Here is a 25,192-nt window from a genome sequence, read left to right as displayed (position 1 = left end):
GCCGGTGGGAGCTCATATTTAGTATGGTGCTCATCTTTTTGATATCTTTCTTTGAGCACTTTCCTGCTCAGTGACATACCTAAGTACTCCAGCTTGTCATGTATTTCCCCTGGCCCATCCCTGGAGTCAGCCTTGTTCTTAAGGAACATTGGTCGCCCTTCTTCTTGGAGGTAGGGCTCTGACAACACTATGCCTATTCACACCATGTGTGGATGGCTCCTTCACTGCTCTCAGTCTCTGATTCCCGTGAGTGGGATGCCCACCAGAAGTGGTCACTGTTATTCTGCTTGTGTTCTGACACTTCACATCAAGCGGTCACTCCATAAGGAGGCCCTCCTCACTCTGCTGAGGCTCTTACTCCCTGCATCACACCACCCCTTATGGCTCTAATCTGCCCTCCTCACTCTCCCTACTCCAGACAGATTCCCCAGTGTAGGCTGTGCCTGGATGTGAACATCCTTTCAGCGCATTCAAGTTCTGTTGCCTCATGCTGGCAGCCCTCCTGCTTATCCTCATTCTGTCTGGCTCCCATACCCAGCTCAAGGACAGCATAGCTCCTTCCTCAATCCCTGCACAGATGATCTTGGGGGGCTGTACCTAATGGATTATGACTTAATTGTTCAATAAGGGAAAATGGAAGAAAGTTATTGGCTGAAATAATGTTTCATTCAGAGGATCCTCTTGCTAGTTATCATAATGAGCAGTAAGTAGAATTTGACCAACAAATCATTAGAATGTTTTTATATTAAAAGAGATTACTTCTAGTCTCTGAATAATCCCTATTGAATAATTACTTTTAAGATCAAATAAAATTAAGAGGCTAAAAGATCCATGATTATTCCAGGTGATCACATACTCTAAACTATCAGTTTAATATTATTGTATCCTCTCTACTTGCTTATATTTGATCGTCATTAAATATAATACTGGTACATGAGTAGGTAAAAACCTTTATATAAAACTAATTTAAAAATATGTTAATGTATAATGAAAAACCTATAAAAAGAAATACCAAAATGTGTAATGACCTCAAATAAGCATATATTTATAACTTGAGTTTTTTTTTCTTTCTCCTTTGAATAGAGGAGTCTTCATTTTGGCTTCCCTTATATGGCAACATGTGCTGCCGATTAGTTGCCCAGCCAGCTTGTATGGCTGAGGATGCATGTGCAGGATTTCTTAATCAGCAGGTTAGAGGACTTTAAATATCCTACAACAATTGTAGCTTTAGTTGAAATCTTAATATACAGACAGCTGTTTGACCTACTAATATTGAGAAGTCTTTTTTTAAATGTTTGTTTTCTAAATGTTGTTAAACATAGACTGTGGGAAGTGCTGGGGTGAGAAGGATGGCAAGGGCAGGGGTCTGATGCTGTTTTGATGGCTCTGGAGCTACTCCTCCCTGCTCCTCTGCTCCATGACCCTGCAGTAAGTAGCAGGTAATCGGCAACAGAGGACTCCTTGTGGAAACTGATGATGGCTGTGCAACATTGCTCACAAAAAGGCCCTTCTGGCAAACAGCTTCTGGCACAGTTTAGGCCTCTGGGCTTCCAAAGCTGCCTCTTTGCCACCTACTCCTGATTTATTTATAGCCATAGTTATTTATATTCAGTAAATAATTAATTGTGGGCTTCAATGAATCAATAGCTTTTTCTAAAAGATTCCATTAGGGGGAAAGAAAATTTGCATTCTTACCAGGTAGTCAACATTTTCTAATGTTCTGAGAACAGTAAGGGAAAATTATATTTTCAACATTGAGAGTTATTTTTATAATTTTCCTGAGTCATTTGATGAATTGCTGTGAGATTCTAAGCACTAATTTTTAATAGACTAGCTTTCCTAAAACATTGATTTATGATTTTATGTGTGTAAAAGTTATATGGTAATAATTACTTTCATTTTGCTTTAATGCTTTTCAGAATTCCAGACATTTCTTCTCTGATATTAACTTTCTTTCAGATTTGGGGCAGTTGAACTTATTGTAAAGCAAATTAGAAGGTTATTTCATCACATTTTAAAAAGTCTAAAAAGTGAATATAAGTTTAATTATTTAGGTGTTGTATTGAATTTAGAAGGAAGGTGATAATGATCTATAGTTGATTGTTTCTTGATTTTTTTTCTTTTTCCAGCAAATGGTGGAAGGTCTGATTAGTTGGAGAAGGTTGTATTGTGTTTTGAGAGGAGGTAAACTGTATTGTTTTTATAGTCCGGAAGAAATTGAAACTAAAATGGAACCAACCTTGGTAGTGCCCATTCATAAGGTAAAGGAAATGCTATTTTGAAAATAAAATGTTTTATGAAGTTTGTTCTTGTTTATATACTTCATTCACATTGTTGTCATCCTACAAAGAAAGGATTGCTAAAAACAGATTAGTTCATAAAGATAATTTAATATTTACTCTGTTCTTATTTCTTTGCTTTATAGAACTTATTCATTAAAGGAAATGCTGTATATTTTCTAAGAACACAGTAAGAGAAACCAATACTGGTAAATAAGTTTTAAGTTAAAGAATGTAACTCCACATTAACAAGATATTTACATTTTTCATGAATTTATTTAACTAAGAGATTATGTAAACATAAAATGTTAGCTCATGTTACAGTGATGCTCTTTGTAGTTAATATTCAAATCAACCCATAAAAAGATATTCCTGAGTATATCTTTTCTGATTTCTTTTGGAATCGTTGGGCAGTTGTCCAATCTTCTGTCAGCACAGGGAAATCTAACTTTAGCAAAAGCAAAGCACTAAGCAACTCAGTGAGACCCTGTCTCTAAATAAAATACAAAATAGGGCTGGGGATGTGGCTCAGTGGTCGAGTGTCCCTGATTCAATTCCCAGTACCAAAACAAAACAAAACAAAAAACTATTGAAATTTAAGTTATAATTTTTTCAACTAAAATTATGTAGGAAAACTTTCCAAATAAAGCAGACTTAGTTTGTTTTTTCTCACTATCTTAAATTTAGTTTCATGTTTTCAATTCTAGTATCTATGAGATAGTCTCTTTCTTCTCTTTTATAGTATTCCTACTCTAGAACACTTTAATGGTATTTCTAGAGTAAAATACTGTATTTTCTGCCTGTTGGGTAGCACTTGTTTCTAGTTTTATTTTACTTGCCTTTTGAGTGATTTAACTGAAGTGAGTACATGATAAAATATGAACTATCACATCTGTTACTATACATGTTCTACTTTAAACTTTTAAAGAAAAATGTAAAATCATATGTCCTTTTATAGAATAGTGTATTCCTGAAAACATGTCAGCACAGTCTTCTGATCTATATGGACTTGTTTAATTCCATAACCTTTTCCAATAATGGAGTTTTTGTCTCGCTGTCCATCCTGCTTTTAGAAATTACACTGCTTTTTTTTTTTTCTCTCCTAAAGGAAATCCTTTAGTAAGACTTTAAAAAAAAAAAAAAAAAAGAAGTTTTATAGTGGGTTTTTTGTTATTGTTGTTTGAGGTACTAGGTATTAAACCCAGAAGTGCTTTATCACTGAACTACATCCCCAGTGGTTTATAATTTTTTATTTTATTATTATTATTTTTAATTTTGAGACAGGGTTTCACTTCTCAATAAGTTGCTTAGGGCCTCCCTAAGTTGCTGAGGCTGACCTTGAGAACTTGCAATCCTCCCACCTCAGAGGCCTTTCATGTCGCTGAGATTACAGGCATGCACCACCAACTTTTTATAATATCGTGGTACCATCTAATGTAACTTTTGCTTATTAGAAGTATTAGTGTTCTTCCTGAATAATATAAATAAGTAATTAATCAATTTTATTACAGTGAATTTATTTAGAAAATTTAGGTTTATAGAAATGTGATTTTAGTAATGAAAAATTGATTTTTTTCATTACTTGCCACCTTTTATTTTATTTTGGTTTGTTCACATAGTGTTTCTCTTTAATCTCGCTTTTCTATATCTTAGTCTTTTGGAAATTAAAACAAAATAGTGAATAGCTATATATCCTTCACCCAGATTCTTCAGCTGTTGTTAATATTTTTGTTACATGCTTTCTCTCTAGTTAATTTTATTCTGAATCATTTGAAAATCAGGGTACACAGTATAACATGTCTCCCCTGAATATTTTGACATATTTCTCCTAAAGCACATTTTTCTTCAGAACCATATATTATCATTCTAAAGAAATTTATTGTTGATACAAAATTATCTAATATGCAGAACAAATTGCCCCAGTTGTCCCCAAAATATTCTTTGTAACTTTTTTTTGTTTGAACTAGAACCTCTGATCACCAAGTACTTTATTTCCTTTTATCAAAAAATATGCTCTTCATGTCCTGCCTTTGTTTGTTTTGATCTTTCATGACATTACCATTTTTTAAAAGTTCAGGCCAATTTTTCTCTTGTAATGTATGTGACTAATTGTTTCACTAGATTCAGGTTAAATATTTTTGGAAGAGTTCTACCATATGTAATTATGTCTAACTTGATTTGTACTAGATAACTAGATAGTAAAAATGCAGTCTTACCAATTTTTTTCTTACTTGTTGTACTGTAGAGTATAAATAGTCATAAACCAAATTAAGATTTAATCTAAACAAATATTTTTTCATATTTTTATTGATGCATTTTAATTACATGTAATAGTGGGATTCATTGTTACGTATTTGTACATACACATGATATAACAATATAATTTGTTCAATATGATTCTCCAGTATTTCCTCTCCGTTCCTCCCTCCCTCTGGTCTCTTTCCTGTGGTCCTCCTCTACTTTTCTTGAGATTCTCCCCTCCCTACCTTTCTTTTCCTTTATCCTCTCTACTTTCCACATATAAAAACATAGGATCCTTGATTTTCTGAGTTTGGCTTATTCTATCTATCTTTACTGAAAATGACACAGTTTCATTCTTCTTTATGACTGAAAACTCCATTATGTATAATGTTCCACATTTTCTTTATCCATTCATTTATTGAAGGACCTAGGCTGGTTCCGTAGTTTGGCTATTGTGAATTAGGTATGCAGGTATTACTATAATATGCTGACTTTGGTTTCTCAGGATAAATCTTGAGTGGTTACTAGCTGGGATATATGGTGGTTCCATTCCTAGTCTTTTGACGAATTTTCGTACTGATTTCCATAGTGGTTGTACTAGTTACATTCCTGCTAACGGTGTAAAAGTGTTCCTTTTCCCCACATCCACTCCAGCTGACATTTTAACTGGAGTGAAATAAAATCTCAGTGTAGTTTTCATATGCATTTCCCTAATTGCTAAAGATGTTGAACACTTTTTTCATGTATTTGTTGGTCATTAGTATTTTTTCTTTTGAAAAGTGTCTATTTAGTTCATTAGTCCATTTATCAATTGGATTATTTGTTTTTCCAGTGTTAAGTTTTTTGAATTCTTTAATATTCTGAATATTAATTCTCTATCAGAAGAGTAGCCAACAAAGAGTTTCTCCCATTCTGTAGGTCCTTTCTTCATATTCATAACTAAGCAGATAATGGTTTTAAAGTTATTTCCTTTATTTGAAGAAAGTCTCCACAGTATTCAATTCACCTTATCTCAGCCCTTTAAGGTAGACAAAGCAGGTATGTTATTTCTGTTTCACAAATGAAGAAACAGACATGGAAATCAGACAGAACTTGCCAAACTAGTAAGGAAAATTAGATGACTCACTCTTTTTCTAATGGGTAGGGGAAAATAAGATAAAAATTCATTGTCTGTTTTTCTGTTTCCTCGTAGACATACTGTTAGACCATATTTAGAAGGTAAAATTAGACTTTCCTGTCTCTACACCCACTCTGAATCAGTTTTAAGTGTAAAAAGTATTTCTGAAATGAGCTTGAAGCCACAGTCGACCTATAGGTAATGGCTTAGCCATGTATTGTATCCTTACCATTTCAATTTAGGAAGAAATATATAATGAAACACCTCTGTGATTATAGCCAGTACATCTGTATTTCCTGTCTAATTATAATGATGCAGTTCCATGAAAGTGGTAACAGTGTTTACATGGCCTGAGCAAATTGACCTTTTTTAGTTGATTTATTTTTCCTAGTGGTAACAAAAGCTGATGGCCAGGTGACTGATGGTATTCTATAATCAGTGCCATTCTTATGATGACAGAAATCAGCAATAGACATTCCAGTGCTTGTTCCACAACTGACCATTATGTACTTACAGAAAAATTATTAAGCCAGCAATTAATATAGATTTAGACTTAGACTTGGGGGCAACATGGACCATATTTGATCCTGAAGACTAATGACTCAAATATTTCTTCCCATACATGACAATCTACAAAAGTAGAGAGTTTTGTAAAGTACAAAAGAGAATTTTGAAAGTTAAACAAGAGGTGAAAGTTAAGGTCGGAAATATCAATATAATTTAATTGCTGCCCTCAAAGTTGAAACCAATGACAAAATCCTCCATTTTCCAGCTTTACAATGTTGTAATCTTAATTTTCTCTAGTGCTGATTCCTATTCTTTTTCTCTGTAGAAACTTTCCTTTGCAGTTCCTACGTCTACTTCAGTTCCTGCTTCCTTTGAGCCCTTGTTAAAAAAAAAAAAATTTAAAAGAAATATATTAGTTATTTTAAAGTAAGTTTTATTTATTTTTCTGAGTTTACAAAATGATATAAATGTACAGAAAAGTTTTAAAAACATACTATAGTGATCACCCATATTTTAGTCTTCTCTTTAGTTGTATCTGTATTTTTTTCTGATCCATTGAAACATAAGACTTCAACATAGTGACACTTTGTCCCTGAATAAGTTAGCATGCAAGTCTTAAAAATAGGGGACTTGTATGCATATATAATTATAGTACTATTATAACAACTAGGAAAATTAACTTCTAGGTCATCTAATATTTAGACCATTCAGATTTCCTCAGTGACCCCAAAATGTCCTTTCAATTTGTGTTTTCAATCTAGGACTGTTCACTGATTTTGTATCTTCTATAGTTATTCTAAATTGTGAATGAGGCCTGAAGGCTTGATTATATTCATTTTAAACCTTTTTGCTAGAGTTTTTTTGTTTTGTTTTGTTTTGGTACTGTGGATTGAACCCCGGGGGGCTTCAACCACTGAGCCATATTCCCAGCCCCTTTTTGAAATGTTTTTATTTAGAGACAGGGTCTCACTGAGTTGCTAAGTGTCTCACTAATCTCCTGAGGCTGGCTTTGAACTCATGATTCTCCTGCCTCAGCATCCTGAGTTGCTTGTATTACAAGTGTGCATTACTGCACTTGGCTAGAGTTTTGACAAATGCTTTGTAAAGGAATTCTGTTAGGAAGCACATGATGTCAAGTTGACTCACTACTCATAATTCCACCTCTCCAGCTAGAAGTAATTCTTCCTCTTTTAAGTTAGCAAGTAGTCATTGAGGTGCTACCTTGGTGCTATGTGAGATCTTTGTTGTCCAACAGTATTTCACATAATGGTTTCTATAATTTTCCTCCCCTGTGTAGTTATAATATTGGAGATTCCATATGATTTTCTCATACTTTCCTTCCTTCTCCATATATTAGTTGGCATTCTTTTGTAAAGAATCAACTAGGGATGAATCCCCTCTGAGAAGGCAGGATGATAAATCTTAATATTTTAATTACCAATTTTCAGAGTAGGGAATTCGTGGTACACATTGGTATTGTAGTCTTTTTGGTAACATAGTATTGGGGTTGGTATTGCCCTTTCTGTGGGTAGCAAATTAGTATTATAAATATTCTCTTCTTCCTTCCCCTACCTCTACACTCTGTCTCATATCGTGATAAACAGGTTTTATATGTAGTCTGTGTTTTAAATTACTTGGTTTTAAAATACAAAGGTAGAGATTTTTCCACTTTCTTTGGGGTGTCTAATGGACAATGTCCATTAGACATTACTGTATTGTTAAATAAACAGTGGATATTTTGATACATGCCAGTTTGTAATTTTTTTAAATATAGCAGGTAAGGACCAAATCAAAAATTTAAGATAATGTTTTTGCTTTTGTTTTCAGTTTATTTCCAATGCTAAATCTCTACATTCTTTTTAAGCTTAATAATTGAAACATCAAATACAAATCTGAGTTTTTCTTTCATGATTTAGAAAATAATCATTTTGTATAATGCTACTTTACAAATTATGTGAAAACTGAATTTTGCCGTTGCTAAGATATATAAATAATAGTACTGTTATTTCGATCACAGAGTCTGTTCTGTAACCATAATTCTTGTCCTTCTAAATGGCATTTCCTATAAGGCTATGTCAGTTCATTAATTTTCATAGGGAGCCATCTGTGGAAATAGTCACATTAAGGGAAGAAAAGCCTAAAAGCTGTTCCCCTCCCCTTTTCAATCCAAATTTGAAAGGGTGATTTACTTCAAAGTGATTGCTTCAACTTCAAAACACTTCACTATGAATGTTGTTGAGCAAGACATTCTCTATAACAGGTACTTAACTGAATCTCCTCTACATTGTAGAAAGCATTTTATTAAGCCAAAGCTTTATCCATTGCCAATGGAGTGGGGGTGGGATAGAAAAGAAGTATGGTCTTTGAGATCAATAGTCTTTTCTTGATTTAAATACTATACATCATTCATTTTCATGTTGTAGTCTGTACTAAGCAAATCAATAACACTGTTTGACATCTTAGAGCTTTTTAAAATTGTCTTCAAATTACCTTTAGCTATTATATTTATCATGGACTCCAGAAAGAAAAGTTACTATAAAGCACATGGTATTTTTTTTTAATTTATGTTAGTCTTCTTAATATCTGACCATTATCAAGTATTCACATTGTCTTTTATTAAATATAACAAAAAAACTTCTGAAACATCCTTTTTTCTTTAGGAATTTACAGTTTACATTATCATAGATTGAAAATAATTATATCAAATTGATAGTGATCACCCCTAATACTTGGTTTAATTTATGGCTATGCTTTACACAGTTCAAGTACTCCTAGTCATTTACTGTGAGTGTGTGATTTTTAGAGTATGTATAAACTCTGAGGCTTGTTTTAAGCAGCAACATTTATTATCCCCGACTGCACATTAGATGAGACCAAGGATGTAAGTAAATGTCTAGCGTGTACGTAAATGTGTAGCCTTACACATTGCCCCCACTCTAGAATTACTTGAAGCACATCCTAGAGACTATACTATTTTAGTTGAAAGTATTCCAAGTGTGGCAAGAAAAAACAATTGTGTGTGTGTGTGTGTGTGTATGTTGTGTGTATATGTATAGTCATATGTGGTTAATATATCATTAAATTCTTGTTGCACGTTTTTGCAACAGTATTTTGAATCAGGATCCCCATCATTTCAGTTGGTTAGATTTTTTAGTCTTGGTTCTTGTTCCATTCTCTCTCTCTATTTCTGTCTCTTACACATTTGTGCATGTACACAAATACACATGCATGCATACACACATACCATTTATTTATTGAAGATAATTGAGTTATTCATCCTACAGGGTTTGTTATAATCTGAATTTTGCTGATTACATTTCTGGGTTGCCTTTTTTTCTTCTATATTTTGACTCATTCTCAAGTTGTTAGTTAGTTGTTAAGAAGATATTTTATATTATTATTATTTTGTGTGTGTGGTACTGGGAGTTGAATGCAGGACATCATGCATGCCAGGCAAGCACTCTACCACTGAGTACGACCCACCCCAAGAAGATATTTTAGAAAGTGTTATATACTGTTATTAGGAGGTATAGAATATGTTTGGGTCTTCCACTCATTTTAATATCCACTGATGAACATTGCTTAGATTCTTTATTTTATTTTATTTTTAGGGACTGCAAACTGACAATATTTTAACAATTCTTCGTTCATTTATCAGGTGGGAATACCTCTATGTCATCAATTGTTTAGTTACCCTGAGGTATAGTTCTTACAGAAAAGACAAAATAAGGGTTTGATTTTCTTTTTCTTTCTTTTTGTATTTATATGTAAGTTCCTAAAAAATTAGGTGATTACACCTTCAAAGGTGGCCAGTGAGTTACTATTTAAATATTATGACTATGGGTTCAAATATATGTTCAATATTCAAATATAGTTCTTTGAACTATTCTCTATATAAATTTATGGATTCAAAAACAGCCCATGACCAGTGTTATTCTTATTGATGCTTTAATTGTCCATGCTGACTAATGGAATCCTTCTCAAGTTGGCTCTTGAATCCTTTTGACACAACCCTAGTAACTTTTGATTTCTGTTAAGAGAGGATGCTCCAAAATCATATTCTCTACATTTTCTAGATTCAGTCTGGTAATTGGCCATTTTTCCATAGAGCTCTGATTCCTCTTTATAGGGAAGACTGTTTAGACCATAATATGGTGCAGTTGTAAACTTTTTTAAAGTCAAAAGTAAAATAATAAACAATTTATAAATCTAGTCCTGATCTATTAATTTTCCATTTACCCAGAAATGGAGAGGTTAAACAACAGTTTCAATTTAAAATAATGAAAACCCTGAAGGAAATTTTCCTTTAACTTTGGAGTTTTATGTTTTTGTTACAAAATTGACTCCTCATATTGTTTTTATAACCCTCACTTGGCCTTTTCTGGGTACTGCCACTATCTTATGCAGAGGAAGTTTGTAGTTATGTGTGTGCTGATTTCAAAAGCAAAGCCAGCTCTCAATTAAAATTTTACAGTAATTAATCTCCAATCAATAAAAGTTGAGTACCAATCCACACAAATCAATCAAAAGATTTTGGATAAGCAAAAGCAAAATGGGAAACTCAAGTCTCACATAGAACATCTCTCTCTCAAAAGATGTTTCCTCATCTAAATTAAAGAGTTGGATTTAAGCTGTTTCTGGGATCTGAGTCTTTTAATGCCAAATTTTCTTTTATCATTATCTAGGTTGTTCTTTTCCTCTCTAGTTCTTTTATTCATAATTTTTTTAGCCACTTACTGGGTGCAAGGCAATATTTTATGTGGTAGATATACCAAGGGGCAGAAAGTCCCAAATTGCTTGCTTTGAGAACCTGCTAAGAAGAGATACTTCTCTCTTCTACCCATTACAAATTCTTTAATGAGCTGCCCTAAAATACACTTTAGTGTTTTCTAATCACTTTCTCTTTTGAGAAGGGAATACCCGAGTACTATTATTGATACTTGTCTCCATTTAAAAACAGCTTGCATGCAGTTTCTAAAGTTGAGAAACTTTACTTGTTCTAATCACTTTCCCTTTAATGTGTAATTTTTAGTGTAAGATATTTCCTATTAGTTAAATTATTTTGGGTGAAAAGAGAAATTTATTCAGATTTTTGCATTTCATTTGCACCTTTTAAAAACCTCTCACGTTTTAAAAATGTAGTGGTATTTATGGTTGCCAGAGTTAATGGAGTGTATAGTATTTATCTGTAGATTCTTGTATTTTTTTTCCTAGGAGGATATAAATGATCTACTTCATCACAATTTCTACATAGGAGTTTCATTTTAAATGATACATTGTTAAAAATATAAACATTAATCTATAAAATCACATATTTCGTATTTAAAAGTTGAATTTATTTTAATCCCATATTCAAAAAGTAGTCATAAATTTGCATTAAAACGAAATTGAGTGGAAGGGAGCACAATTTCAGTAACAAGAATGCTTCTTATTTTTTAATAGAAACAACAATAGGTTTTTCCCTCCACTATGATTCAGCCTTCGTTTAGTCTGATAGAATTCTTCCTAGAGCTTAATTCATTCTCTGATAATGAAAATAAACTTTATTTTTTATTGGTTCTTTTTAGTTATGTGTAACATTAGGATTCATTTTGGCATAATTATAAAAGCATGGAATATAATTTGTTCTAATCTAGTTCCTAGTACTTCTCCTTTCCCTCCCCTCCTCTCTCCCCCTGTTCCCTTCCCTCTACTCTACTGATCTTTCTGCTATTTATAATAATTAATATATATGTAATTACAATAATTAATATTTATTAATTAGTGTCTTGTGGATGTACATGATGGGGAGATTCACTGTGGTGTATTCATATATGTACATAGGATAGTTAGGTCAGATTCCACTGTCTTTCCCTGTCCCTCTTACCTTCACATCATTCCCCTTTGTATAGTCCACTGGTCTTTCTACTATTTTTTAATAAACTTTATTTTTAAAGAGATTCATTAGATGCAATTTTTTTCAGCTTTCAAGGATACCATTTAGGACAGCTTATTTTTACATTGTGTAAATAATTACATAAAATACAATTCACAAAGTTTTATTAACAAGGCATTGAAGTGTACAAAGACCCTGTTATAATAAAATGAAGATGCTAGCCATAAGTCCCATTACAGTCCTCTAAAGATATTCCAAAGTTCCCAGATTTCTACAATGACAGAATAGACTGACTCTAAGAGGGTTAACAATCCATTTATTTTGTAACACTCTAAAGTTTCAAAATTATGTTGCTTCTGTATATAGCATCTATTTTGCTCATGTGATTTTAAATAAGAATTAATTCCTTCAGAAAAGAACTTCTTCTATGGTGTATGTATAGTGTCTAGCTGCCTGTAGTTCCCCATTTTTTCAGGGAATGAATAGCTTTTCTTCCTAACTGATACTTCTCTAATACCCACGTAAATATCATTGTGTGTGTATGTGAGTTTTGGTTCTGATTGTACATACAGTCAATCTTTCTTGACTTTATATTCAGTGAAGTGAAGAATTTCTTCCCATTCTTAATCTGCTTTTGAAACTGCCAGCCAAAAGAGTTTTCTACATACATTATTATAGGCTTAACCATGTTTTTCTGGTACTACTATATACAGTAGCCACTAGCCCCTAGTGGCTGTTGGGCACTTAAATTGTGGCTGTTCTGAATTGAGATATGCTGTTAAATGTAAAATACAAACTGGGTTTTGAAAACTGAATATGAGAAAATAATATAAAATATCTCAATTTTTAGATTAATTATATGTTAAAATGACGATAGCATATGTTGGGTTACATAAAATTATTAAAATTAATTTTATCAGTTTCTACTTTTTAAAACATTGTTTCTAGAAAAATATAAATTACATATGTGGCTGACATTGTATTTTTCTTGAACAGCACTATCCTGGAAAAACGTAAAACTAGTCATTATGCTGGCAGCCAGGTCTCTAGCTTTATATTATGAATAGTTCCATTGTAGACTTATTCTCCCAAATTCCTTGGTCAAAACTGTATGTTGTTTATAGTTTACTTGTGGCCTGCTGTGCCTTGGGAGTAGACTTCTTTCTTCTACCTATAGACACAGTGTCATCATCAAAATGCCATACCTGGTACCATTTAGAAAAAAGGTTTAAACTATAAACTGTAAACATGAATGAAATAATGATTTTATTATTTGTGGTCGAGTGTTGAATTCAGTACTTAAAAAATAATTTTAACATAAGTTATATTAGCTTATGGATCTTTAGCTATGAGATGTGTAAATGAATGTTACATGTGAAATAAACATTAAGAGGAATGAATGCCTAACTGTTTTGTTGAGGTAAACACTAAGTTATGGCTTTACTACTTTAACTGATAACACTATAATATGTATGAATATTAGAATAGGAAACATACTTTATGATTCAATTTTATTATTGTTGGAAATACATTTAGTATATAATCCACATTAAAGTTATGACATGCTGTACTTGTTTTATTGCAGATTTTAAGATGTATATAAAAGACAGCAAACTCCCACTTAAACTGAGATCCAAACAGAGGTTGTTTTAATCTTGTGTAATTTAATGTTGGTGCTATATGTAGCATACTTTTAAGCATTACTCAGATTTTTTAATATAAAGCGTTCTTTTTTAAAAAACCTCCTAGATTTGAGTTTGAATATTGAAAATTCTCAAAATGACATATTTTAAATTTCAAATGATCAGCACTATTTTTATAAGTATATCTTGTATAAATATGGTAGCTAAGCAGTAAAATATTTGTTTGAGCACTACAGAAATATTCTCTTATACAACACTAATTTTGCCCTAATTTTTAGGAAACCAGAATCCATGTAATGGATAAAGATGCCAAAAAAAGAATCCATAATTTCTCTGTCATCAACCCTGTTGCTGGACAAGCTCTAACTCATGTTTTTGCAGTTGACTGTAGAGAAGATCTTCAGAAATGGATGGAAGGCTTCTGGCAGCATTTCTTTGATCTTAGTGAGTAGATATTTGGAGTCTCATGGTATATTCATGTGGCCTGAAAGGTTACACACAGCTATCTAAATATTAAAATTATAATTTGTAGCAAGAGTTTTTTGTGCTTTTGGAAAAAATGGTAGTATATGGATACACTGATTTTTTTTTTCTCTCTCAATCTCTTTCCAATGCTTGACTATTATATAGTATACCTTTGAATTCTTAGCATACCTTTCTCATACTCTTAAGGTCCTTTGATCCCTAAAACAACCAGACACATTTTCTCAAAATATTAGATTTTCACTGCTTAAGGCAATGCATTTGAGCCAAGGGATAAGAAGCCATTTGAGGAGCAAAAACTTTTCTAGGATAATGATGATCCTAAAATATTGAAATGTTCAGAAGGAGCCTCATTTTTATGTAACCTTCTGTTAACTCCAGATTTGTTACAATGTCATCTTGGACATCATCCAGAGACTTTTTTTCTTTTAAACCACATATGGTTTTCCCATCTCAATAATACAGTCAAATCAGTGTGATAGTATTGTAGTGGGATTCTAGTGTGTAAAGTTTATGATGTTCTAATATTTAATTCTCAATTTAAAGAAGAATTTTACCAACAAGAAAATATTGAAATTACAGCAGCTCTTTGTCTTTACTGACAATAAATTAACAGAATATGTATTATCTTTAATTTTATGTTGAAAATCTAGAATGTTGATGATGGCTATTTCTGATCTAAGTGAGCCTACTATTATATTTAACCAGTAATTTTTATGTCTATAGAATGCTATTTTGTAGAAATACAAAATAGACCCATTTCCAAACAATAGAAAGTTATTTCTATAACTCGTAGAAGTAATACTAAAGACATTTTGGGAATTTCTGGAATACCATAAAGAGAGTCCTCAGATTCATTTTTCAGGCCTCCTCTGATTTCTGGCTTTATTGGATATTATAGTGAAGGTTGGAAAGGAGGCAAGAAAGGGAACTAAATTTATTGATTCCTTTTCAAGTACTTGATGGCTTCATTCTCTCATGGCACCCTCATGAGGTACAAGTTATGTCACTCTGTTCTAAAATTGGGAAAACAGCACTAAAGAAGTATCTGGATCACTCCATTGAACTAGAAGATTCTCTATGTGGTCTTCATGGATACTTTAGGATTTGTTTTCCTTAAGTACCATCCCTAGGCATTCAAAAAATTTAAATATTTGTTCCATGTCCATCAGCTTGTACTACATTTCTTTAGTTGAAAATTTCAGTAGATCGTGAGTGTGTAACTCAAATGATAACTTCCTTTCTTTTGCTGATTGTAGTTTAATTTTAACTGTTTTCCTAAGTCCTTCAATTTAAAGTCAGTCTTACAATTATGATATTTTACACTTTTCTATGTACACAGAAACAGAAAGGAGAGGTATATGGAGATAATAATGCCAAAATAGCAGTCTGTCAACTACTATTAGAAAACAGTCTCATTTTCTAGATTATCTAAAGTAATTTATCTTGCTAAAGTGGAGAGTTGGAAGGATAAGGAATTTATGACCTTCTTTAACTATAAAATTAAGATAGTGATAACAACTTGGTTCTTGGTCTACTTCTTTGGCATTTAATGCTTTTTAGAATAAAAAACTGCCAATCTATGTAATTGTTTTTTGTTGTTTTTGTGGTACTTGGGGTTGAATACAGGGTACTCTGCCACTGAACTGCATCCTTAGCCCTTTTTATTTTTTATTTTGAGACAGGGTCTGGCTTAGTTGCCCAGGCTGACCTGGAATTTGTGATCCTCTTTCCTTCTAAGACACTGGGCTTATAAGCATGCTCTACCATGTCAAGCAGTTTATGTAATTTTTAAAGTGCAAATGTTTTTACACTTTGGAATACAATGTGAATAATGATATGAAACAATGGTGGAAGCGTTTATACTATCCTAAATATTGACTTGTACCTTATAATAATTATTTTCCCAGTAACAAAGATAACCTCTTATGATCTTGGTTGAAACATGGTATTTAGAATGAAGCAGAGGGAAATATCTAGAACAGAAGAAAATAAAAAGAATTTAATATTTGCAGCAAATTTCAATTCTTTGGCCCTACCTATGAGTGGGAAACCAGGAGTAGGATAATTAGGATTCCTTTGGAAGCAATGATGGAAATAGGTCTGTTTATCCTGAAGAAGAATAGTCATTTCACAGAGGTTAGGAAGAAAGGGGGATATAGTGGCTAATTTTAATATTTGAGAGCTAACAAACATGAAAAAAAGAATGACACTTGTTTTGGATGGTTAACAGGGGTAGAACTAGGAATCAAAGACACAGAAAGTTAAAATAGACTTGGAACATTGAATTTTTCAAATATTTAAGAATATAAATATTGAGTTACATTACCAGCTTAGATAATAGATCATTTTGACTGGGAACATTATGACAATAAAGAATGTGGGAAACATCGTCAGTAAATGGATTGTTATGTGAACAGTATGTATCCATTTAACATTTCATATTGGGCCTCTTTTCCTGTTGGCATCTTGGCTATCTCTGTCTATGCATACACATTTATTCACTGGCACAGTGAGTATTTCAATTGTAAAGTCTTGACCAGTGAACATATTACATTTGCACATCTGACACCCGATACACACAGAATAATGTGGCATTATATTCCAATTTTCAACATGATTAGTATTCTGCTACCAGTTTAACGATGAAATGCTTTCATCTATCAATATACAGAAAATACTATACTTTATAATAATTTGTCTAAGAATGTGACAGAGAAATATTTGCCAGTTTAAAGTGAATCATTATTTTCCCATTAGATAAGGACTTTTTTCCTGCTACCAAGAAGAAAAAACTGATTTTTATATATTTATTTTTAAAAAAGGAAGTCAGGGGAGGAATAAGTTGTCAGATCTCAGATCCTACTGGATTTAAATTTTAGAGAGCAAACTTTAAAGCCTTGTACTCAGGAATTTATTTCCTCTTCAACTTGCTATGTGGCTTATTTTGAAATTTTTACCATATTCTGTACTTAGCATCATAATAAAACATACTGAAAGGCTTTTTTATATTTCTTAGCTAGTTAAGATAATGGATTTTAAATTTATGCACACATTCTCATTTTGCCATGGCAGTACATTCAACTAGAAACAACAAAAATGAATAGATAATTTGACTAAACATGGAATGTCTTTCAATTTTTAAGCTATGGAAAACAACTAAGTTGGATATTAAAAAAAAAAGAAAAAGAAATATTGAGTGTGATTCAGTCTTAATAAAAAGACATGTAGGTGGATCTCATTTAGTTTTTTACTGTTGTAAGATATAAAAATGGTGACCCTCAATTATTTTTGTAATCTTAGTATAGAGGTACATAGTATCTAGCATAGTTGCTATCCAGCATGCAGATACACAATAAATTTGGAAAGGTTAAAGTTTATATAGCCATTCAGGAGAAATATGAAAATTTTGTCAAAATAGTGAAACAATTAGAAGAAAAATTAATAATATCCACACCTTAAATTTTTAATGGAATAGTTGAAACACCTTACCCAAGAGTATTGTTTTTATCTTATTCTGAATACTTAATGGCATAATTTAAAGTGCCTTTTCTTAAAACAAATTAGACTCAGAATTGTATTGCATGATATTTTCTTATAGTAAAAGGTTTTTATATACCTTTTGGTTTAGATGAAAACACAATGTTTATCTAGACTTACATGATTTTGAAAAGATGATAATCATCTTAAAGATAGTAATTCGATAAATAATTCTTATTTCTTAATCAATATTTTCAAAATTAAAGATATTTTTGAGAACTCTCATACTTTGCCCTTTTTTTTCCCTCCTTTCTTCTAGGCAATTGTGTTTCAGTTGATTTTTTAATATTTAAAAGAAGAGAACCTGAACAAACTTTTGCCATGAGTAGATATTTTAAAATTATTATTGGCCATTTATTGAAAGAGTATAGTATCTAATAGCCTAGATATTTTAATATCTGTGCATAGAACTTTATTTTTTAAATATATTACTTTTATGTACAGAATGAGACTTTGAAATTTTTTAGGTTTTTCAGCAGGCTTTCTTAAGGCAATGCTTTATTTGTAGATTCACTGTTATTTTTCAACAAAAAATATGTTAATCTCTGTTAAAAATGAAATAAATATCTTCACATTTATGTTCTAAACTAGCCTGTCTTTTTCTTTCTTTCTTAGGCCAATGGAAGCACTGTTGTGAAGAACTTATGAAAATTGAGATTATGTCACCACGGAAACCACCTTTGTTCTTGACAAAAGAGGCAACCTCAGTCTACCATGATATGAGTAAGTGGGGTTTGTCTTTTCTAAGCTACAGGGTAACAAAAACAGCATTGTCTGTACTCAAGCGGCTTATTCTATTGACATTAAAATGCTAAAATTTTCAGAGCACAATCAAAATGAATGAAAAAAAACCATGATTACAGACTAGAGAACTCATGTTTAATAAATGAATTAATACAAAATTAATGAATACACATTTTTCATAGTTTAAATGCTCAAAATCAAACAAAAATTTTAAGGCTTAAATGAATAAGGTTGCAGCAAAAATAAATATTAGCTGGGTAGCGGATGAAAATTCTAAAACTAAACTTGAAGATTCTAAAATGTCATCATATTTAATAATTTTTTCTGTATTTTATTAAATTAATTTTTAACTAGTAGTGATAGGAGCATGTTAATGAAAGGAAGCTTTCATCTCTGACCAAAAATGATTAGTTAAGTCTACTACTTTAAAAATTTTTAAATTTCTTAGCTTATTAATATGCCATTTACCTACACTTTAAAAGGTGTTTATTGGGGTTGGGGATGTGGCTCAAGCGGTAGCGTGCTCGCCTGGCATGTGTGCGGCCCGGGTTCAATTCTCAGCACCACATACAAACAAAGATGTTGTGTCCACCAAAAACTAAATAAATAAATACTTTCTCTCTTAAAAAAAAAAAAAAAGGTGTTTATTTATCCATGGGAGATTATCTCCATGAATAATGTTGTGAACAAGAAAAGTCAATGGTGAATTCTGGTCTAATTTTCCACTAATTTGCTTACATTTGTATGTACTTTAAAATGTTAGATTAAAAAATGGTGCATTTAGGTTTACACAATTAAAAACATCAAAATTTAATTCAATAGAAGTTATCTCTATTCTCATTTTTCCCAAGACAAAAGTTTTACTTAGCACTATTATCATCAAAGTGGTTTGAGGACTTTGTTCTCTTTTCCTGGATTTTTGATTTGGGTTTTCTTCGCATTTAACAGAGACTTCACTGATCTACAGAAAAGAATACTGAGTTGTAGTCATTTCAGTTTATATATCAAGTTTTCCTAGAAGACAAAATAAGGCTTTAAATCAAAGAAAAGTTACCTAATAAATACTAAACCTATAGAATTTTAAAAAGTATTCATAAAGCTCTACTTTATTTAGGGGTATATTTATACATGGGTGCAAGAGTATATTATGCTTATTATTTATGTGTACCCTATGTACACACTATTATGTGTGTGCCTGTTTGTTATATATAATATGTGTTTATAGTGCAGTTCAGAGTACCCTTGTTTATTGGATCTGTTGATTACAAGTGAACATTTTATTGCTTATCCTACCCTTGAGCTTTTGATGGCAATCATAGCATATTCATTTGAAAAGCTAATAATTTACTCAGGTAAAGTGCATACATTTTTTGAATTTTTCCTATGTACTTTTTTCTTAAAATTATTCCAGGTATTGACTCGCCTATGAAGCTTGAAAGTTTAACTGATATAATACAAAAAAAAATTGAAGAGATGAATGGACAGTTTCTTATTGGTCAGGATGAAGAATCCTCCCCTCCTCCTTGGGCCTCAGTCTTTGATGGTAATCATAAAATGGTCATCCAGAAAAAGGTATTGTCCCCTACAAGTGAGCAATTACATGATGGGAAAAGGAAAAAGAGACGAGCTCCCCTTCCTCCTTCCGATAAACCTCCATTCAGCTTAAAAACACAGAGCAACACAGATCAATTGGTTAAGGACAACTGGGGAGAAGCAAGTATATCTCAAACCTCGCCTTTGGATACCAGACTATCAATCCTAATGCATCACTTACAGAAACCAATCGCTGCTCCTCGAAAACTTCTTCCTGCCAGGAAAAAGACTTTAACTGATGGTGCGCACACGGATACTGAAACCAATATTGAAGCTAAGCCAGTGCCAGCTCCAAGGCAGAAATCCATCAGAGACATTTTGGACCCTAGATCATGGTTACAGGCACAAGTATAGAAAGCCCTTACCATATAAAACATTTAACAAAATCTATAACTGTGAGGCTTAATTCAAAGTCATAAATATATTAATGTCTTGTAATTTCATAGGTAAATATGGTAGTGGCTTGCATATGTAATTAATAAGCTATTTGGTGTAGAAAAACATCTTTAAAATGAAGACATTGATTTCTCTTTTATTTCTGAGTTTCAGAATATAAGTGATTTTCCCTGCAGAGTGTAAGAGGCAGTTTCTAGACAATATCCTAATTGTTGGAAGGGTTAATTTATTCCTAAATTAGTACCAGGCAGTGAATAAGCACTAAGCAGAAGAAAGCATTAACATTTCTTTTGGGGAGAGACTGTCTAGTAATTTAAAATGTGTTAAATATGAGCCATATTCTCATTGTGAGAATTTTAATACTAATGGAATGTTTCAAAGGTTTTATTCAAACCACAAATTATAGAATCCACCCAAGAAAATTTTCTTCTTAGCATTCTGGAATTCTCATCTAATGGTTCACTGACTCTCATCTATTGTTTAACTCACTAGTTTATAGGGTTGACCTTTTAAATTCCTGGGATAAATTTTGGAATATTAAATTCTTTGTCTTTAAAGGGAATTTCTAATGTGCTATTCAAAGTCATTTCCTTGATGAGCCCTGAAATCCTGTTGACATTAATTCTCATAAGTGAAGCATAACATTTATTAGTTTAGAGAAATGGTAGATGAAATGTTCTTTACATCCACTTTTCTGTGTGTGGTGCTAATTTCCATTGTGATTTTTTAGAATTTGGGGAAATGAGTAGCTGATTAACACCTTAAGATTTATTTAATACTTATTTAAAAAGCAGATGGTAGATTCAAAAATATCAGAAAAAAATTGGCCATGGTAATAATTTCCAGAATTAATCCTTTTTTAAATTTTAATTAGGTTTCCTTTCTCTAGTAAGGGTTGATGTCTGCTATTGATATTATTCATTAAAAGTCATATTCTTACAATAATAACATTGAAATCATTTCCATAGGAGGTAATTTCCATAGCAACTAATCGCAGTGACCCAAACAGGATTATGAAATGAAGGGAGGAATAAATAGCAAGAGGATGAATATCTTCAAGGAACAAAAAAATCCATTTTTTAATGCTCCTTGTAAACAACAGCTGAATGGTTTTAAAAATCTAATCAGAATTTCCAAATAAAAGTTTCCATAAGGTGTCAGCAACAGCACTAAAAATCTCAATTCACACTGAACCTTAAACGTTATTGCAAGAAGTAAAAATATAAGAATTAAATTACTGCCCTGTGTGTAATCTCTAGAGATCTTTTTAAAGCTAGTAAGAACTCTATTTGGATCAGAACTACATTATTACAAAATAAAATGAACACTTGACCAAAAAAAGCATTAATTTAAATGGAGCCTCTCGTTATTTTTAGATAGCTGAGTCTTTCTTCATTTATAGAGCATGATGTAACTGCCAGGTTACTTTTGTGCTTGCCCAGGATTCTTAGTAAGAATTAGAACTCTAGGGAGTAAAAACACAAAAGGTCTCTTGTGATTGGTGACACCAGGACGCATTTGGTGAGAAGAAAGTGTCCTGTGTTTACCTGATGGAATTCAGACACAATTACATGTATGAAAATCTAAAAAATGGTTAGTTTATTTTATTTTTTTTTATGAGAAGGCTCTTATAAATTTCTGTTGTGTTTGCTGTTTCAGTAAATGGCATATTAAAAATGGAAAGGATATTATTGTTTGAATTTTTTGTTTATTTTTTAAAACCTCACTGCTGTTTTTGACAGCATTCGTGACTATCAGTGCCCTAAATTTTTGAGCTAGAAGATGCTGCAGGCTAAATTGTTTCTTCTAACTGGCATCTAAACATTCTTTTTTTTCCCCCTTGTTGTTGATACCTTCTTTTATTATAAGCCAGTATTAAAACTTCCAAATTATATTCTTGTCATTTCTCCTCATGCAAATTACAACAGGAAAAATCTAAGTTGTACAGGAAAGAGAATTTACTCATAGAGAAATTTCCTAGCAGTTGTGTTCTCAGAGAGGAACTCAGAAGCAGATCTGAAGTCCTTCCTAGAACTATTTAGGTGAAGCCTAATCAAGGACCAACCCCCCAATCTACCCCACCCCCACAAGTTATTCTGTTTCTGAGGACCCATCTTATTATATGTTACAAAGCCTTTAAGATCCCTTGAAGTCTTCAGCTATGCCCTTTGACCACTGTGTTCATTAAATGCTAGCTCACACCCCCATAAAGGGGGTGGTTACAATACAAAGTTGGGTAGGTTTTTTTTTTCTTCCTTCCCCCTCCTACACTCTGCCTCCTCTGCTCCTCCCCCACCTTCCTTCCTTCACAATTTAAAAAAATATCTAAAAATACTGAGTTAAAAACTGTCAGGGAGTTCATCAGAAGTATTTGTTTTCTCATTCCCTGAACCAGAGTTTATGACAAAGAAATATGCCATGTAATATAAAAGATGTTTCAGATTTTTATGAGCTGGCTTTTCATATTCCTTGTTTGTCCTTTTAATTTGCTTCTTGATGTATGAAGACTATAAACTTAAAGAGTTAGCTGTCAGATCTTGATAATAATATTATAATTAGAGAAACATCATAGAAGGAACAGATATTTTATATTATGATAATTTTGATGTTCTGAAGATAATGTCTCAGACAATTACATTTACGTTTTAAGCTCTAGGATATAAATTACTTACAGCAGCATTTAAGATAGTATTATTTTTAATTGCTACAAAGTGATAAATTTTTTATTTTTACATCTTGCAAGGACGAAGAAGACTGTTTTGTTGTTGTTTTAATTGTAAATGCATACCTCTTTCAAAAAACATTAGGCATGCCAACTGTTTCTGAGTTTCTTAAGCCCTCCTTAACTGTCTGCAGTGCCCCCTAACTTCTTTCAGTGGATGTGAATGTATATGGAAAACTAAATCCATTTATTATAAACATCTTATCTTTACCCTTTAGTATCCCATCAAATGTGTTTTACCTGATACTATTTACTAAAAATGGAGGTTGCCTTGGTTTAGAGAGGACTCATATAAGATAGGTTGAACAATCAAGTATTTCTTTAGGCTTATGTTCAGCACCTCAGTCACCTACTGTGAAGTTAATTAATTCAGTCCAAAATGAAACTATGGAGCAGTTTGGTGCAGCTTATGTTAAATGCATTCTAATGTAATCATCTGTTACCATGAATGAAGAACAATCATAATAAATAGAGATAGAATTCTGTACTGTGAAAAAGAAGAGAAATCCTTTTGCAGGAAAGAATATTTGTCTAAAATTTATTAAAATTCTTTTTTTAAAACAGTGAATTATTGAATAGTACTTAAATTTTAATTGATGACCATCTGTGTTCTAATAATTATATTCGCTGTTCTGTTAAACTATAATATAGAGTTGACTTTTTGTACTTAAACATTTCAAAGTATTATTGTTCCTAAGTATTTACATGTTTATGTTTAACTTCTTCATTGATAATAATAGTTCTATGAAGATTGTTTATTCTGGATTATGCATTTTTCTAGTTTAACCTGGGAATAATATTACCTTTGAATTTTTAAAAGACAAGATTTTATTTGGAAATATGTTAGGGTGTGTTTTTTGTTTGTTTGTTTTGTTTTTGACATGCTGGTATCCTTAGTATTGTTTATCATTTTTATTTTTTAATTAAATGCGGATCTGATTTCTGGATTAAAAAGCATTAATTTTATCACAGACTTTTAAAAAATTCAAAGGTTTGGTAAAGAAGCCTAAGTCATGTAATTCAAACTTCTGTACATTAAAGGAACTGATTCATGAAGACATTTTCTGATAATTTTCCTTAGGTCTGCCCTCTGGGCTAGACTGATAGAAATTGTGTGGTAGAATCAGTTTAATTAGAGAAAGACATGCAGGAGCTGGTGCTAGTTGTTATAAGACTAATACTCTGATTGGTTTGGTATAATTAACATTTATTTAAATGTTTGCATATAATCCTTAATATGTACATACTCTTTAAAATCTACTGATATAACCTAATTTTTAGTTTGTGATCCAGAATCTCCCCAGAGCTTAAGTCACTCTGATAATAAATTAGTTACCTGGTATATTCAGTCACTGTTAGCCACAAGGAGACTTCTTACTTTAATTCACCTCCCTCAGTATGTAATTTATTCCCATGGAGCACATCAGAGGGAGGGGAAAACAAATGAGCACTTCTGGCTCCATTATATTATCTCAGCGTTTTATTTCTAAGTGTAGTATGATTAGAAATATTTCATGTTTCTTTTCAGGAAAAACTTCTCTTTCTCTAAAGAGAGAAGACTACTAATCACTGTGTTAATGTTGAACAAAATACCTTAAGGTTCAGTTTTAAAAAATAAGCTATTACAAAAATATTTTAAAACATTTTTCTTTCTCTGACTATAGAAAAAAATACCAATCCCTGCATATTTGATAATTAATCAAAATCATGCCAAATCTTAATGAAAATTGTATTTTCATTTGTAGCAGTTTGCTTTTGAGAGATATAGTAACCTCAATGCAGCTACTAAAGGAGAGGTAGATTGAAAAGATCTTGTATATAAAATTATACTGTATTACAAGCATGTTTCAGGATTTCAAAATTAATTTTGTTGAAAAAGGATACTTTTCTGTCTTCTATCAAACTATTTTTATGTTTATTATCTATTCAAAGCAAATTTTATGTGAACAATTATGTTTTTGTTGAACTTAGTTATTTTAAGAGATACATTTTAACTTAGTTATAATTTATATCAGAAGGAGAAAAAGTCTTAAGAATTACCCACTTAACCTC

General features: G+C 31.9%; 1 protein-coding gene across 1 annotated transcript in view; it reads left to right on the top strand.

The window, feature by feature from the left end:
* The window catches only part of Rtkn2 (rhotekin 2), a 68,827-nt gene extending 44,631 nt beyond the window's left edge, over positions 1-24,196 (top strand). The window contains exons 8-12 of the mRNA XM_015504698.2: positions 1,084-1,190; positions 2,130-2,261; positions 13,941-14,106; positions 18,301-18,408; positions 19,841-24,196. Of these exons, the coding sequence (XP_015360184.1) occupies positions 1,084-1,190; positions 2,130-2,261; positions 13,941-14,106; positions 18,301-18,408; positions 19,841-20,376 (1,049 nt within the window). The 3' untranslated portion in view covers positions 20,377-24,196. The remainder of the gene's footprint in view (positions 1-1,083; positions 1,191-2,129; positions 2,262-13,940; positions 14,107-18,300; positions 18,409-19,840) is intronic.
* The last annotated feature ends 996 nt before the right edge of the window (positions 24,197-25,192 follow it).

Source organism: Marmota marmota, unplaced genomic scaffold (genome assembly GCF_001458135.2).
Source record: "Marmota marmota marmota unplaced genomic scaffold, marMar, whole genome shotgun sequence".
NCBI lineage: Eukaryota > Metazoa > Chordata > Mammalia > Rodentia > Sciuridae > Marmota > Marmota marmota.
This window is presented reverse-complemented; position numbering and strand designations above follow the sequence as displayed.